Source organism: Simochromis diagramma, unplaced genomic scaffold (genome assembly GCF_900408965.1).
Source record: "Simochromis diagramma unplaced genomic scaffold, fSimDia1.1 OVJJ01000603.1, whole genome shotgun sequence".
In the NCBI taxonomy this organism is placed as follows: Eukaryota; Metazoa; Chordata; class Actinopteri; order Cichliformes; family Cichlidae; genus Simochromis; species Simochromis diagramma.
In genome coordinates this window covers 6,343,343-6,362,379 of record NW_024387414.1, presented here as the reverse complement: position 1 = coordinate 6,362,379, position 19,037 = coordinate 6,343,343, and the positions used below count along the sequence as shown (strand labels likewise).

The window sequence follows — 19,037 nt, the reverse complement described above, 5'->3', positions numbered from 1 at the left end:
GTTTGTTGACCTCAGCAAAAATGTCTTGTTGTGTAGCAGAAAGTGGATAAAGTCTTGACACAGGGTAGTATAAAGTATTCAGGGAGAATAAATGTCAAAAAACGAAAAAATGAACAGTCGACTCAAACAAAGTCAGATTTACAACAAGCATTTTCCCCTGAACACTTGCTTTTAGCACACTCTGCTAAGTGTGCATCATCGTTTCTTCACACTCCTGTTTGCTGCTGGACCGCTTCCATCATTCTCACGCTGCATCTTTTGCTTATGTCATGGATAAAGTGGCATGCTGCAAATAAATAAATCACTGTTTTGTCTCGTCATTGCTTTTCTTTAAAGTTGCACTGATCTGGTCAGTCAGTGTCCCTGCAGCTTTTCTCTCGTTGCCTTACTCTTTTATTTTCTTTTTCAAGCCACTAAGGGATAATTTGTCTCAAGAGACAAACCTGATTTTGGCTTATCGACAACAGCTCCTGCACAGCAATCGTGGAGAGGAGTGGGGACACCAGAGACGTGTCAGGGAAGGCTACACGTAGGAAAAATGGACCAAGTGAGCAAGAGCTTAAGGTGTTTTTCCCAGTTTCAGTTTCAGTTGGGATTCTTTTTATTCTTCAGCTGCTATTTTCATGAAACGCTTTTATGATTGTAGTATTTGTGGTGAAAGATGTATGCAATACCCCTTTATAGGCTGGCATCTATATAGTACTGTCATTACTGTCATTTGCTTTAATGGATAGCTCTTATTTTACTACCTGTAGCCTGAACACTTCTATGCTTACTATTCCAGTACACCCTCTTAAAATAATGTTGTTTTGACTGCCAGAATCCATGCCTTCTTTGCACCTGCTTCGCCTAATATGCTTAAAGAGCAACCAGACAGCGACTGCTTTGTCAACCCACAGCAAATGTATATTTTCATTTTTATATTATTTCCAGCTGTTTTTAGTAATAAAGATCTTCAGTGGTTCACTGGTGTAACAAATGAAGTACTTCAAAGTATCAACCAAATGAGTAAATAGGCAACTATATTGCTTACAACTTTACTGTATCATATAATTACACTATCTGCTTTAAGTCATCATAATAAACAGGGAAATTACTCTGCTCATTTCACACAGCACATTTTCATTCTTGGGTTCTATTAGAGTAGCCTTACATGAGTCACAGTTCAGACGCTCCTCATTTAGTTTATACTGAGCTTTGGTGTAGCTCTGTCACTCGACATGGAGTTTTAGCTCCTCCCCCTCGGTCAGATTAAGCATGTTCTGACATCAACAGGAAAATTGATATTTTCTTTCTCTCATTTTAGCAACCCACAAAACTTACACCCAACATCTGGCACAAAGTGAGAAAGTCTGATGGAATAAATTAGAATTTCGTAGCTTTACCAATGTGTAACAATTTTGACATCAGAGAATGCAAATTAATAACAAAATATTGACACTTAATGCTCAGAGAAAAAAATAGAATGACAAATCTAAATATAAATCATTAACAACAAATCTGCTGCTTATTATGCCAGTGAACAACTGATAAAATAAGCAAATTATTAGCTTATCTTTACTTTAATACCACCCAATCCCTCCTAGACACTCACTATTTGGAAAAACACAACCAGGCCAGCATTTTCAAATTAACACATGGCAGGCCATTTTGTAAAAGTGTTGTTTACAGGGCACAAAAACACTGTTTGGGAAGAGAATGGAAACTGAAAGGGAAAAAATCAGAAATAAATTAAACCCTTAACATTCAACCTCAATGTTACTAAAAACAACTAAAAGCTTAGAAGCATTTTGTTTGTTTGACTCAGTTTAAAGTGAAAACTGTGATTTAACAAGTGCGTGCCCCTATGGTGAAAAGGCAGGAAATGATTGTTTTATTTTTGTGCACATTTGATTATAATTAAGGAACTATTGTTGCAGAGTTACTGGTATCCTGGAATAGTTTATACCCCTTGAATCACGATGCTTTATCATTTCAAGGAATATATGATTTTTCAAATTTCATTGAGAATAGGCTGATGACTCTAAAAATACAGCACCTCAATTTAGCAGCACCAGTTTTAAGGGGTTAGGTTTGGGCTCTACTATTTTGCTGTTTGTTACATTCTCCTGAAATTCAGAAACAGGTTTTGGTCTTTTCTGCTTCTTGTGAATTTTTTAGACACACAGACTGGTGAATGAGCAGACTTTGATACTAGCTGTTTTCAGATTCCTCAACTGAAAATCTTTACATGATTCCCTTAAAACCTGAGCTTGAGGTGTGACCCTGAAAACACGATTTGTGACATCACGCCTTATTCAGATATCCTCAGAACGTTCCCAACTCTAATATTAAAAATTGCACCATGTATATTTTCATATTTGTGTACTGATACACAGATGTTTCACTGAGGGTGAATCCATCTAAACAATTTTAACTTAGACACAAAATATGATTCAAAGCAGAACATGTTCATCTATTACCAAACATCTGATGGGAACCTTTAATATTATGTATTTAGCTTTTAATTCAATTTTAACTTACTGGCTTTAATCAAACCTCTCTAAATACCTTAAGTGCATCATCACAGATATGGTGGAAAGTAAACATACAGATAATCAGTATACATTGAAACAACTATTTATACTACCACAAATGCAAAGTGCATTTTATATGAATCTATCACACAGTCATACCTAAAGTCAGAGCAATCGCGTCAAGTGAGAGCTTCTGTCATGCTGCCGTGGGATTGTTTCCTGTATACCATTACAATTACTCACATTTTAATTGTATAAATTCTATGCCATGTAAAAGCGGTTGGGCTTTCAGTTTTTAGGTATTCATGTATCTGACAGTTTTCTTCACTGTATGTGGGGCAGGGTAATTATTACACAGGTGTAAACGCACACTCGTGAGCTTGGTATGACTGTTTGAATGTTTAAGCGGGCCAGTTATGCTCATTCAGATCCATATTTTTTATTCTTGGACTTTACTAGAGGAGATTTGCATATTTCACAGCTCAAAATAATTCATATTTTTCACTTTTATTCATCATTTTATTAACATACTGGGAATTGATTGGTTGAATTTAGGAACTGCACCATCTGAAACAACGTTAATCATTTTAGTTTCCTTCCCTTTAAGGCCAACCTGCCTTTAACCCTCTCAGGCTCAAATGAAACTTTTTGTTGCTAATGCACAACCAAGTCCTGCAGTGTTACTTCTGAGTAAAAAAAAACTCATAAAATATGTATGTGGGGTAATCAGGTTGTTAGTTTTTAACTGTTGCAAATCGGCAAGATAGTTGGTTAAGCCAACTATCTTGAGATTGGCTGCTTCTCCCAAACAGGAGGTTGACTAGTGTAGGGCTTGCTGCTCAAAGCCAGATTGGTGTACCTGATATCTCCTCTCAATAACATCACACAGAGCCAAGTGTAGAAAAAATAAATCTCAGAAACCAAGTTATTATAGTATGAAAAAGGAGATTTGACTTACAGGCATAACTTGTACATATGCTCTTCTCATTTTTTAAACTTTGGCCATTGTAACAGAATATGATGGAAAATACGGAAAAAGCACAATGGATCCACAGAACCTAAACTGGTTTTGATGTATGTAAGCATACAAAGCGTGCTACAGGCGATAAAGTAAATTTCCTCCAGCTGTCCTGTGTCAAACTAAGAGATTAAGCCAAACTAAAAGATGACCCTACAACAGTAAAGACATCATCTGGTGTGACAGAGTTTTTTCAGCCAAGTGTTAAGTGTCTCTATGCCCCACCAGTAGTTCAGAGGTATTGTTTTAAAAGGGAAAGGCCTTGTATTTTAAATTTTTACTCGTGGCTGCTTTCACAAAGATCTGTGTTGACAACTTGACACGTTTTCTTCCCTCTGCACAGATTGTACCCAGCAGTCTGAGTTTCAGAGCATGTGGTGACCTCTTGAAAGTCTAGGCCACTGCTGCCCCCAGTCAAGTCTTTTCCACCACATTTAACATTTTAATACTCCTTCACCCTCATGTGAGTCAGTCTTTGATGTTTCTGAAAAGTCCATGTAAATGTCATGCATTTAAGTAAGTCTGTCCTGAGTGCAACTAGGTCCTAATAAAACGAAGGTTAAACTTTAGCAATTTACCTGTCATGCTGCTCTTGGAAATTCGGCATTTAATTCTTTCTAATCACCTGGCAGCCATATCACAAGATTACCAGTTTGATCCATTCATACTTCACACATACTCAAAGGAAATTTCATTTTGCAGCGAGAGGTGTGAATGTTTGACTTTGCGTCGGCCGCTGCTTCCCTGAGAGTTGGGATTAAAGAGACGCTAACAGAATAAAGGGATTCGAGAGGCGCGTTGCCTCAGGCAGATCGCGTCAGTTGGTAAAGAAGAAGAATATTTGCAGCCGTTGTATGGCTTATGATTGGCTGGGTTTGCACCACATCGCAGTAGCTCCAGTCCTTTGGCTAAAGGGCACACAGACAAAAAGGCAGAGCCGATTATCTGTGTCTCATCCAGAGGCAGCACACAGCAGACATCCATTGTATGGCTTCAATGTGATGTTGAAGCCTTTCACAGGAGTCACAAAAGACTTGAGATTATTGAGATTTCCCTGATAGTATTGCCATTGTTACTGATATTAAGATATTGCAAGGAGTGTGAAATATCTGTGCAACCAACCTGCAAAACAAAGTAACTGTTTTAGAGTTACACGTTAGTGGGCTTGATAAGAAGTGTTTGATAAGAGTAAACACATTGAATGATAACAACTCCTTCACCCTCTTCAGTTTTCAATGTTGTCTCGTTGTAATGGATCCACTGTAATATTTGGTGAATGAGGTGCAGGTTCAACGTATCTGAACCACAGCAAGCTACTGAAAATGTAGAGGGTGTTTGAGGTTAACAGGAGTCATGCCTCCATGTTAAAGCAGCTGTTGCGCACCACTTTCTACTGACGGAAACATGCTTTACACCAGTTTAATTATGTGTAAAGCAGCACTCAGAAGCAGGAAATGCAGCGTTTAATTCCAAACTTGGCCAATCAGTGCTCCTTTGATGAAACTGTGTGTTGCTTAATGGTGTTGTCAGTGAGTACTTTTATCGTTTTTTTTGTATCATCTTCCTGGTCAGCGTTTGATCTGTATTAATTAAATTCTTTTTTAAAAAAAACTGTTATTTGCATGTGCCATGTGGTACGCATCATTTCCCCCCTTTATTCTCATTCACAACAACTTGTGAAAGCAATTAGAGCAATGCTTTAAGTAGCAGTAATGATACATACAATGAATTAACCAACAGAGACGCTGTTATTTTAAAGCTTGTAAAGGACTTCCAGGCTTAAATTAAACCATTTGCACATTTCCTATTCATTGCAGGTCACTGTCACCACTGTGTTGCAGCTTTGAAATTGGTTCACTTTCATTGTTAAAAAAAGAATGAAATATAATTACAATAACAGTGCCTAGAGTGACTGAGATAACACGGTTTAGCGACACCGTCGTGGCAAAGGGCCACGCTCTCCTTTCGTCACATAAAACGGAAATTATTTCAGCCGGTTTGATCTTCCTCTATTTACATAATATCAGTGTGGTTGAGCAACACGGGTGGGCATTTATCATTGATAGTGCATTTTGAAATATTCTAATAATTAAAGGCAATAGCTGTCCGGTGAGCAGGATTCATTTGGCATGATTGAATGATTGGCACTTTCCAAGCCAATTTGGTTTCGGGTGACCATACAGACACGGTAAAGAGAGTAATGATGTCAGGGACACGTCGCCAGCTCATGATAGAGTGACTCATTTCCTATTAGCAAGGCCTGATTCCACATGGTTTCCTTTTTGCATAACGCCTCGACCCACGTCTGTGCCGCCACGCCACTTCGACTGACACCTCTTAACTAAACACACAAAATGGAATAGACATAAGCCCTCACTCCTCATCAGCATTCAGTAGAAACACGGGCATCACCCTGGCCCTGCTTTTCATGTAGGAAAACAAAGACACCATTTGTACGCATCTAGAATGGTTGCTTAAGAAGAAATAGGATTGCACATCAGAGCAAATCGTGCCCTGTGAGCTGTAACAGTGATTTGGTTCAGGAAGAAACTGAGCTTACTATTTTACTCTGCTTTGTGTGATTTACATTGTGATTTCAGGTCATTTAATTGTTGTATTGCACTGCAGCCTTTAGTGTTTACTTAGGGAAAAAGTTCTGGATCTTGTGTGTGAAATTAAAGCTACAATGTATAATATATTAATAAAAAAAATGCATTATGTGCTGTTGCTGTGCTGCTGTTTGCTGTTGTTATGGCAAAAAGAGAAATAAGATTTATTCTGCAGTTTTGGCTATTAGTTTCTTTGCAGATGAATCTTATGCATGTTTCTATATATTCAGTATTGGTCTAGTTAAATTATGTGTTGTTAAATTTTTTTGCAGTGAAAATCTCTCATAATTCATGCATCCATCCATCCAGCCGTGCATGCATGCATATCTGGGTCTGGGTCGCAGGGGCAGCGTCTAATAAGAGATGCCCGGACCTCCCTTTCCCCACTCACTGGCCACACCACAGCGTTCCCAAGCCAGCCAAGAGATGTAATCTCTTGATTGTGACCCTAATTGGACATGCCAGAAACACCTCAACCAGACGGCGCCAAATAACTTAATCTCAGCCAACCTTTTCTGGCAGAACAATGCTACAGATTTACAATAGTATGCAACTTCTTAAAAAAGGGCTATTCCGGTTACTGAATATGCTTACTTAAAGCCCCGGAGATTTTGACTTAACTTTGCTTTTTAAGGATTTCTTTAGAACATAATGCATTCATGAATAAATAAAGCCAAGGTTAAAAAAATGATGAGTTGACATAGAGAGAAAAACACAAATAGAGAAATCTCTCGTGAAAAAGACAAAAAATACTGCTCATGTGGGATCCCAGGCTTTCAAGGCCTTTAATAATCATTTGGAAAGCTATATTTTACGCTGTGATCTGGAAGAGGAAAATTGTGAAAAAACTTTGGAAAAGATATTTTATATATAAGTTAGACCCTGTATGAATAATAAGATGAGCCAAATGCCAAACTAGATTGAGAACTGGACAGCTGGTAAGACAACAAATGTGAAGAATTACCATTTTCAGTCAGGAATAAAATTCACAACCCAATAACAGGCACAAAGAGGGATTCAGAGACCCATCTGCCTCCAATGCGGGCCCACAGTGAGATGACACTTGTGTAGCTCTGTTATAGGGTATGGTGTGAGCTGCTTCCTACACAGAACAAAAAACATCTCTCCGTAATATTGGTGAGTCCTGCAAGTGTGAGGGATACGTTTGAAGCTAAATGTCCAAAATGCAAGCCTACAACATGTTTGTAGGGTTATCCCTCTGCTCTGCTGTTTGCAGTGTACGACCAGAGATCAGCATTGTGTCGTGCTCTCTGTGGGCCTGCTCTGCTTCTACCTCTGAAAATAGCACAATAAGGAGGCCTGCTTGAAATAGCCTTGTATCACATCCTGCTATACCACAGTTTTATATGCCAGGAGGCGCATATGAGGAGCGCAAGCGTTCGGGGAGCAGCTAAGGTTCATATGATGGACAGCGCTGACAGGCGTAATGATGTGTAAATTACAAGCGGGTCCACATCGCAATGTTCTCCCTGGTGGTGAAAGAGCAAACTCATTTCATAAACACAATGATCGCTAAAATATTCATAACAAACAAGGAAACGGGGTCAGACTCCCTTCTCCTACCAGGCCATTAAATTTCCTTTGTGCACGTTAATTAAGTCAACAAATGACTTATAAGATCACAGTGCCACTATAGTGCCTATAGGGCCAGTCTTCTGCATGCGCTCCGACAAATTAGAGGTTTTGTACAACAAAGACAGGAATTATAATGGTATGCGGTGAAGACAATTTGTATTGAGGCTGATAGTACGTAGGGAGCAGTGATAAAGTGCTGTAATAAAATACAAACAAAAGGCAGCGAGACAGATCAGACGAGACTTACAGCTCTTGGAGTTGGAGGTGCTGGAAGAGCTGCCATGACAGAGTGGTGAGAGGATTCTTTGACAAGTTTCTGTAGAAGAAAGAAAAACAAAAGGAATGTTAAATCGAGTTATTTTATGTGAATTATTTTAGGTCCCTTCCTTGATGTCATGTTTGTTCTGCTTTTGTACAATTTCTTCTGTTCCATTTCCGAGGTCTTTTAGTTCCAGAAACCCAATGGCAAAGCTTTGTGGGGTCATTTTGACATTTTTCGCCCCCTTTTAAGCTAAAGGGAAACTTTTAGTCTCTTTGGGTTTTTTTTTTTTTTTTTTTTTTGCGATGTTCTAGATTTATTTTTAAACAGATAAAACTGGCATTTCCCCATCAATCTAGAAGCAATGAACTATAAGCACAAGTTTATGCCTTTATAGATGTTTGCAAATTTATAATTTAAGACCGAAATGTTTAAATCCCTTATTTAAGCATTCAGAACCTTACCTGAATACACAGAAGGAGCCATAATGGCAGCAATGACTCTACAGGCTTTGGATTCAGTTAATGTTAGGAAAAAACAGAATGCTTTTTTTTTTTTTTTTATATAAATAAAATGTTTTGCAATGCCAAAACAAGTTACAAAATGGCAAATGGCCTGTATTTGTATAGCACTTTTACTAGTCCCTAAAGACCTCAAAGCGCTTTACACACCCAGTCATTCACCCACACATTCACACACAGGTAATGGCAAGCTACATTGTAGCCACAGCCACCCTGGGGCGCACTGACAGAGGCGAGGCTGCCGGACACTGGCGCCACCGGGCCCTCTGACCACCACCAGTAGGCAACGGGTGAAGTGTCTTGCCCAAGGACACAACGACCGAGACTGTCCAAGCCGGGGCTCGAACCGGCAACCTTCCGATTACAAGGCGAACTCCCAACTCTTGAGCCACGAGCCACGATCGCCCACAAAACTCAACTTACACAATTTTGTCAAGTTTATGGGAGAACCCATTTCTAAAAGTTGCTTTGACACATAACTATAGAGTATAAAAACAGCTAGAGCAAATGATGTGTGTGTGTTATTTTGGGGGTGGACAGTGTCAATCAATTTCAGTCTGAAGGGGTATTCATCTTCTACAGTTCTGACCAACTCCCTGTTCCTGGTTCTGAGAGGCACCCCAACAGCAACCCCCAACTAAAACAGCAACTGCCATACTTTACCATTAGAATTGTATTAGCTAGATGATAAGGCGTTCACCAGATACAGCGCTTTGAGGTCTGATTTCCAGTTCACCTTATTACAAACTGAAGTGCCAAATACTGAATATGAGAAGTTTTCAGTAAGTATAAATGTACAAAAAACAAAAACAAAAACCCAAACAAAACACATTTTCACTTTGTCATTACTGGTTGCTGAGTGTATTAATGGGGAAAACACATTTATTCATTTAAAAATGGATCTGCAAGTGTCCAAAGAACCAAAGAGGTCGGAGTATTTTCTTTAAATAACAAAGCCACATTTTAGTAAGACAAAATTAAACAGCCTAATTGCAATGGGAATCCACATGCCTGTATTAATGGATGAAAATAAGGCAAAGTACTATTGACAAAGAAAAGGGACCAGTCCTGGCTGAGTGGAGCTTCAGGGCTCAGCCAACTCAATAAAAGTAAGTTGACCGCTTTCAAGTCAAATAATTCAATTGACTTAAGGAAACCCTCCGGCTTAGGAAGCCATTAAATTCAATAGCAAACAACCAGAGACTTACAAGTGATTTGACCAGAACCTTGAATTAGTTTAAATATGAACATCAGGCATCTATGAATACATTTATTAAATCATATAACCTCTCTGTAAGGGTTTTAAAATAGCCGTTTATCATAAAGCAGTGTACAACATTGAATCCCATTAGCTGTATATGAAGCATCAAAGTGCTCTATTACATCATGAGAGAATCATTTTATCTGATCATTGTTTTCTTTGCTGTAGTTTCAGAGCAACACTCACTCAGTGACTCATATATTCTGCACATTATTGCTGCTTTGAACTGATATAAAAGTAAGAGCATCTATAAGAGGAGGAAGAAATGATTTATTCAGTCACAGGAAATGACATGATGTAATTTATGATACATATACTGAACCTTAAAGGAGCAACTCAAAATATAATTCAGCAAATAGATAACAGGTTGTTTATCAAAATATGGATACCTAATTAGTAATTATTTAAAAAATGAACAGTTTTCTACATATATCAGTAACATCAGGATTGTATTACAGAGCATAAGACCATTATTAGAATGTGTCTAAAAAAACATGGAAATTGTATAAACAGTGTGATATATAATTTAAACAACATAATAAAACAAATAAAATAATAAATAAAAAGTGCCAAATACACACAATAGAGTATGCAGTTTTAATATTTTCTCTCTCTCTCTCTCACACACACACACACTCACACACAGTCTAATATGTTAATTTGTATGGAAGACATTAGATGCTCCTGTATCCAGACGTGTCGCTATAGCAACAGGGAGCTAAGGATGTTGCAGGTCTGACTTATTTCCTGTGATATCACACATGCAAACACACATGCAAACACACACACTTGCAGATTTAAGAAATTTTTACATCTGCATAAACACACTCACACGTATTGGTTAAACACACTTGAAATGTACGCTGATGTGAATGCTCTAAATAGAGGAGATGTGTGGCAGAATATGTAAAGATGCTGCATGAAATTTCATCTCCAAAAGGAAACCTGTGTTCCCAAAGGGGTTGTATTATGCACTGAAAGAATACATTATGGGAGAATGAGAAAGAGAGAGAGGGGGAGCGAGACAGACAGGGAGAGAGAGGCAAAAGGTGGGCGAGCAAACAGCAGCTCATTAGTTGATGCAGAGCAGGGCTGCTCAACACCAGCATCAAATCACACATCCCGAAATAGACACATGTTTAGACCACAGATCTCCAAATAGGTACATGTCAATTGACAAACTACATCAGCCATACATCAGACCAAAGGCCTTATAATCTAAATAAATTAGACCTGAGAGCTCCAAACAAGCAAAGATTTCAGACTCAAAATAGACCTACACCAAAGCACAGTATAAGATTTTGTTGCTTATTTTATATGCTACCCTAAATGGAAAAATTAATCATTGTAATGCAACATGTCATGAAATACCCACCCTTAGCCCTAGAGGGCAGACAGCACTAGCAAAGATCCAATTTCATGCATTAAATTTTTGAAAAATATTTTTCTAAAAATATATAAAATTGCTCCATTTGCAGAATTTTGTTACAGTAATATGCTATGAAAAGCTGCATTTTCTTTGTTTAGTAATATCAACCCAGTGAATAAATGATTTTACTAACTACAATGACAATGTTGGGCCATTTATGACTTCTACAATTTAAAACCTCAGGTATGAATTTAAAAGTCTTCTTAAAACATATTTATTCGCTGAAGCCTTTGGCATTGATTAGAGGGGTTGACTCAATTTGTTTTAACATGTTTCAATTTATTTTAGTTTTTTAGTTATTTATTTTATCTTATCTCATTTTAATTTTCTTTACTTATGCTATTAGCATGTACAGCACTTTGTGAACTCTGGTTTTATGTTAAAGTGCTTTATAAATAAAGGTGGTATGGTATGGTATGGTATGTTTTGGTATGCTCAACTCTATTATACTCTATTATAAACAGCAGTTTGTCTTTAAACCTTATATTTTTACTTCCATTACTAACTTCAGGTGGAAAAGGATGGCTACACGTGTCCATTCTGGGACAGGATATTGACAACAAGTTAAACTGGAAGACCAACACAGAGGCTGTGTATAAGAACAGGATGAGCAGGCTCCATTTCTTTAGTGGTGGAGATTTTCTATCACTCAGTTGTGGGGAACATAATGTACTTTGCTGTGTTCCACAGGGAGAGTAGACTGACTCTGTGATTGGCTGCCAACTCGACACTTTTGAAGCTATGGTGCAGATGAGGCACCAAAGTTTTGTCTTTTTTTTTTTTTTTTTGGATAATCTTGACCACCCTCTGTGGCACCATTTACTGGTCAGGCAGCTGAGCAGCTTCTCTGATTCAGCTCCATGGTGTTCACCACCACTAACCACCACATTTAGATATACAGAAACAAGACTGAAGCTATTAAGCTATGAAAGTAAAGTTATTTTTGACGAGGTTTTTTGAGATATTGACAGAACTGTGTGGTAAGTCTATATGCTTGACTGTTAGCTTAGATAAACAAGTGTAAGAATGTGAGAAGATTGCAAGGCTTTAGTGGCGCTGGTAGGGTGCTTTTTCTTTCTGTTTTGTGGGTGAGCCAGACTAAATGTTTCCCTGTTTGCAGTCTTTATTTTAAGCTAAGATAAATATCTCCATGTAGGTGTATATTTAACAGACTCGCAGCGAAGAAATTAAATTATTTGTCACCATTACTCTTCTTTGATTAAAATGTAATTCATAATGACAAAGTGTGAGCGGAGATGCAATTTATTCATTTATTTTTATATATGGAACTACAATGTGACAACTAAATAATCAGTGGAAAGCAACTCATGTTTTAACTATTAATACTCATGAGCCTTTCAATTAAGTGACAAATATGTTTTAGTTGTTCTATGCTTGCATACATTAAGTAGAAAGGAGGAGAGGAGGAGTGCCTTCTGAGCACAGAGTGAGACCTCCTTCACATCTCCGCCAGGAAGTGTTCTGTTTTCAAAGGTCATCCTTCGCATCTCGACAAGAAATGTCAGCTAAAATTGGATTGGGAGGGGGTAGTAAATGAATTAATAAATATATAAACAAATCAGAAAAGAAGCCATCAAAGACAAGGGAATGCCAAAAGACAGGAGGTGAGGAAGGCCAAGAGCTGCAGAGTGGAGGAGGGAGTGATTATTAAATTAAAAAATTAGCGATGTAGAAAATTAATCTATTTATAAACTAAGCAGCTTAGTTACCAGGCCTAGAAGGCTATACCATACCACCTCCCAACACACACAACCACATACACAGTATATACTATACACTCACATGCACGCAGACTTGCACTGCTTTGACTAAACTGTAAAACAGCATCAGCATCCACACAACAGCTTTTAGTCACTGAGCCACAAATCATCTCCACTACTTAGACAGCGCTCATTTGAATAAGGAATTATAATTATGTGATTCACATGAAATTTTCATTAGGTTGGGGTAAAGGAGAAAATAAAATGTATTACAGCGACGGATGTATCTAGGTGTTAATATTGATGACAGCCTTGGCTCACCCAGCCACAGGGTGACGAAGTGAATGCTAAACTAAAACTGGATGTTTTGCTCCTCTGCAGAGGAGATGCAGCTCCTCCTCCCTCTTCTTTAATAATTCTGTTTGGCACGGATGCCACTGGGAGGGCTTGGCCACTTGAGAGGGTTGGCTAATTAGTGCGGCATTACTGGTAGCTACTGTCTGAGTGTGGGGGAGCTCAGTGGATTGACATTCAGGACCACGCGGAGGAGAACCAGACAGCTACTGAGCGAGACGTCGCAATGGATCAGCAGAACGGACATGATGGAATCTAGTCATCATCTGTCACGCTGAAGAGAAGCTGCTAATTTTTGCTACAGCAAAACATACTAATTGCTTCCTTTTGCAACTGTTCATTTTTACAGCATTATGTTAATCATAAAAATATTTTCAATATTTTCTTAAAATGTCTGAGAGCTCTTTATTTTATGACTAATGACTGTAATTGCAAAAAAAAAAAAAAAAAAAAAACACTTTCCAAAATTTGATGTCTAGCTTTGAAATATCATGGGTGTCAATCTTAAAGGCAAGTAGTTTTCCTCAGTGCTGAGATGCTGACATTTTAGGAAAAAAGCAAAAGAAAAAAGTGGACTAAGTTTGACAGCAGCCATATGTAGTTTATGAAAGTGAAAAATGTAAAGGTGGAAGCATTTTAACCTAGGTTATCTCTTCTCTGAAGTGTTTGCTACAGTATCAGAACATTAGCCTCCGGATTACTTAAAAGGCAACTACAACATTACATGAAATACATCAATTCAAACCTGTTCCACTTTAACTTTTATTTAATCCAGGACAAAACACCCTCTTTACCTGGAGACACCTTCATTATTCTGCTGTATTTCCTATGTTGATCCACTGCCTAAGAATTCATTTCTGCACATCACTTGAGCTACTCCTTGAAGTAAATAGTTTCCCTAGTTTGCTAATGTTCAACTTACTGCAACCCCAAACAATATCCTATATCTGGAAGGTCACTGATAAAAAGTCAGCTCCATAGAGGAACAGACAACTTTATAAAACTGTGCATAAATCTACGCCTTTCCAGCCAGGTGCATGCCTCCACCTGATAATGCTCAGAACTTATTTCATGTCTTTCAGGTCACTTGGTGTAACACTATGCATTTCACGATCCACAGGTTCATCCCAGTTTAAATATACTACATGCAGTCTCGCTGAATGCATCCTGTAATGGGGTACTTAATATAGGTTTATATGCATGTCCCACCATAGCATATATTATGTATCTTAGCTATATTAAGCTACATTCTTATCTACATTCAGGCTGGAATTTTGTGCTTTTGTTATTATCCAGTTATTATTTACCCCCATCACTGTAATACTGTAGTCAGAACTGCCTGCTCATTGACTAGATGACCACGGATCGATAATTTTTATGCTATTCCTTCTACTTTTTATTATTATTTTTTAAATCAGCTCATTAGCAATTTGTACTTCTGTCTGAAAGTGTAATGTTTTTGGTGCTGTGGTCGACTGGAAACAAACATCAACTAATACACTGGGTCATATGTGTAGCAGTTTTACAATAAGACTCCAATCTCTAACAAGCTTTTTATCTTTAAACAGCACATTTTTGGGATAAAAAGCTTTAAATGTGCTACTCTAATGTAAATCTGTTGGCGCTTCTTTAATTCCTATATTTATATCCATTCTGTTCAGGGTGTACGCTGAAGTCACATGAAAACTCAAACAGGTTTCCGGAGCTGCCACGACCCTGAACTTAATCAGTAGTTAAGAAAATGGATGGATGGATGGATGGATCCTGTTTACAGTGTTGTTATTGCACCATCATAATTAGATTTTTTCATTAGATTTTTGTGCAAATGAAAGTGGTTAACATCACAGATTATGAGCCCTAAATGGAAGTCACAATGAATAAAATCAGTATGTTTTGTGTCCAACTTCCCCCACCCATCTCTCCCCTTCATCTCTGTGGCTATAGTTTGTCTCTTACAAGATTAAATCACATAATGTTGTTTTATAATGGTTGAATCTACCAGCTGGAACAATGAATTTCCAATGCACAGAGTGAATATTTTATTCCTGGCTTCCCTTGTGATGTGATGGCCCTTTACTCTACCTTCACACTGCCATACTGTCTGTTTAACTACATTCTCAAAATCTGCTACAAGCTTCCCTCCTGAGATATTTTAAAAAGGCAGCACAGGAGTGGGTGGGTGAGCACATAGCTAACTAGCCATGAGAAGCTGCTAGAAAGGCAGGCCATTACAAGAAGAACATTTATGACCCTTTGAGAGAGTCCCTGTGTGGGTGCCCGTAGGGTTTTGTTGGAATACAAGAACATGGCTGTGGTCCTGGTTTCTATTGTGGTTTATATGTTACTGTATCAGCTCATAGCAACCACATACCCCCCCTTTTTCCTTGTTATCCTAATTTGACTCTGTTTTATGCCATGCTCATCTGCCATGTAGCTTGTCATCCTCATAGATCGGACCAGCGGTCCCGTTCTGTGCTCCAGTCCTCATTCTTCATCCAGCACAGTACCATGACTGACTGGAACATGGCTCAGTCTGATCAAGGTGCAGCAATCTGTGCACCTGGTTTTAAAAGTGCAACTAATCTGTCAAGTCGTGGCAGCTATGGTTTAATGTGAGCAGGCTTGCCTCTGTGCCTCTCCTATCTGTAATCACTTACTAGTTGATACTTATTGTCTTTGAGCATCACAGGCTGGTGGTCACTTGCAGCCTCGGTGTGTTTCTGTATCTGCTTGTTTGTGGTTTCGTTAGCTCTCTGTATTCTGTATTGAATTATTAGTGGTTACTCTGTAGTTCGAATGAATTGCTGTACTGAGCCACTTGTTTGACTTCCTGGAGAGTTTTTTTGTGTCATGTTCTTGCTAATATAACTAGCAGCTTTGTGAGAGAGGTACAAAGATACTATAGGTCAGAATCAGCTTGTGTTATGCTTCTTATACTTGACGCAGTACCTATCTCAGTCAGGAATATCAATCCATGAAACAATGTCTTTCCTATTACCTCACTACATAGTAGGAAGAGAAATGGGGGCAACTGTGGTTTTATATCCAAGAGAAACAAGTAAATCTGATGTAAAATTATAAATTATATTGCCAAAATGCCCCACAAATTCAGAATATGAAGATAGTACCAAAATATGTGAGATTTCTCTCCTCATTCTTTTCTTTTTCCCCAGAGTTCCTCCTAGAAAATGTTTCCCCCCCCGCTTGTACATGCAGTCCTTGGACAATTTCAGTGAAACCATCACTCCAAGGCTTCAGCTCACCTCAACAGAAAACCTTCCTGCTTATGCTTTTAGGAGTGTCGATATTTCAAAGAACTCATGTTCTCATATGAATGCATGTTGCATATGTACGCCTTGAAGTACCACATGAAGATGAGTTTTCTTGCAGACTCTTTGAGAGCAACAGTTCTTCAAAGAACCTTTTCAGACACATCTGTGATAAAACCTCTACAAAATAAAAGGTCACATCATTGATGATGGTCACACTTACAAAGGTGTTGCTGAGATTAGAAAAACAAAATGCAGTGTTTGTACAAAATGGAGACTAAATAGTACAATAAATAAGATTAGACATGTTAAAAGGATATAAATGATACTAAATGGTAAATGGTAAATGGCCTGTATTTATATAGCGCTTTACTAGTCCCTAAGGACCCCAAAGCGCTTTACATATCCAGTCATCCACCCATTCACGCACACATTCACACACTGGTGATGGCAAGCTACATTGTAGCCACAGCCACCCTGGGACGCACTGACATCACACCTTTAAGGTGCACTGCAGATTTATCGCTAAGTATAAAACCCATTTAGTAACTCTTAAACATGGTTCAGCCCACCACAATCTGATAAACAGATTGCTATCTTGACCGAAGTAACGCGCACGCGCGCGCACGCACGCACGCACGCACACACACACAAAAACAGCAGTGAATGCAGGTTTTACTAGTCAAATGAGCTGCTGTGATTCTTAGTAAACTGTGAAAATCACTTGACCCAGACTGAATGCAGCATACTCATGCAAATACTTTTCATGACTCAGTGATTAAAAATATATTTTTTTCCAAATTAATTTTTTAAATTCTTCTCTGCTGGTTATATTTGACTTGCATTTTAAGTTCAATTCAATTCAGAAAACCCTCAAAAATCAGATGATTATCTTCGGGCAAGCACCAGTCAAAAGTGGGGAGGACAAACATCCTTTTAACAGGAAGAAACAGGAAGGCTTAGGCAGTCATCCCAGACAAATGGCTGAGAGAGTGAGGGGAAAGAGAAATGGGGGAGCATAGGAGACAAGACAAGAAACAGTAGTCTTCATCCTCGCTGACTTTATAAATGACTATTTTCATACTTAATGTCCAAAAGATCCCCGGGTTGGAAGAGAAATAAATCCCTGGGGAGGTTTGCATCAGAAAGGACATCCGGCACAAAAATCTATGCCACATTAAATATGGGGATCCATCTGCTGTGGTGACCTCTTGCGGATAAGAGAGTGACCAAGAAAAAAGCTACATAAATATTTGTGTATTTAAATCTTGATCCAGCGAGACCCAAATCCCAAATGCTTAAAATTAGAGATGCTTGAATACCTTAATAGCTGAATTTTGTAGACATCAGAAAAGTGTGGTATTTTTTAAAAACACTGGTTTACCATACAGTGGTAACATTATTGTAAACAATAATGTAAAGAAAGGAGGACGCTCATTTGTTTTTGTTTTTTTGTTGTTGTTTTTTTTGATTTCCCTAAAGTTCCCTAAAATGTTCTTTTACCCTTTAAATAAACCTTTAACTTTGTTTGCTTTTTGGCTCAACATGTCATTGTAAAAAGCAATGCAGAAGCTGACAGGCTACTCAGTGACTGTCTCATTTGTTTACAGTAATTACCCAAATGTCCCAAAATCAATGAGGTAATGATTTATTAATGCCAAAATGTGGGATGTAATTAAAATAGAATCATTTGCACAATGCTAATGCTGTCTGTCTTTTTACCCCAGCCCTCCGAATCCCACCCTGCCTCTCCATCCTGTCTCCACACACACACACGCACGCACACACACACGTAGAAAATATACTTGTTTTAATATCTTAGTGAGGACATCTATTTAACACAATAGGGCACACCAGCTTACCTCAACCCCACCCATCAAAAACACCTAAACCTAACCATAACCTAATTGTAACCCTGACACTAAAACCACATTTTGAGCCTGAAAAACACCTTCAAGCTGGTGGAGATGGGCATTTTGTCCTATAAAGTGAGTGTTGGTCCCCACAAGTATAGTAGAATGCCAATTTTGTGTCCTCACAAAGATGTACACACACACATGCATACACACAAACATTCAGTTCGTGTAGTATAGTCGTTGCACTAGAAGCAGCAGAGTGCAGCCGCAGTTCAGAGTCCCCAGAGAAGCTTTTGGGGGCAAACTCAGAAGAAAACATTCACCTGTCATAGCTGGTAAAAGTTTTATGTACTGGCTATCCTCTTTTGAGCTACTCTAGCTTATGATATTTCCAAAAGTATCAGGTAAAATCTTAGTCTTGGTATAAATTTTCTGTATTTTCAAAACATCACAGAGTGGTCTACTACCAATCTAGCATGAAGTTCCTGTAAATCATTCATGAAAAAGAAGAATTCATTTCATGATGTAGTGTCGCCTGTGCTTCAGTGAGACAGCACTTGTATAGCATTACTGATAAAAGAAGCAGAATGAATGGGCTTAAAATCTCCCTCCTTAGGCAGTTCAATCA

General features: G+C 38.3%; 1 protein-coding gene across 2 annotated transcripts in view; it reads right to left on the bottom strand.

The window, feature by feature from the left end:
• The window catches only part of ntrk3b (neurotrophic tyrosine kinase, receptor, type 3b), a 219,926-nt gene that overhangs the window by 118,941 nt on the left and 81,948 nt on the right, over positions 1-19,037 (bottom strand). For both annotated transcript variants that reach the window (XM_040011809.1, XM_040011810.1), the window contains exon 4: positions 7,987-8,055. In XM_040011809.1, coding sequence (XP_039867743.1) covers positions 7,987-8,055 — 69 coding nt within the window. The remainder of the gene's footprint in view (positions 1-7,986; positions 8,056-19,037) is intronic.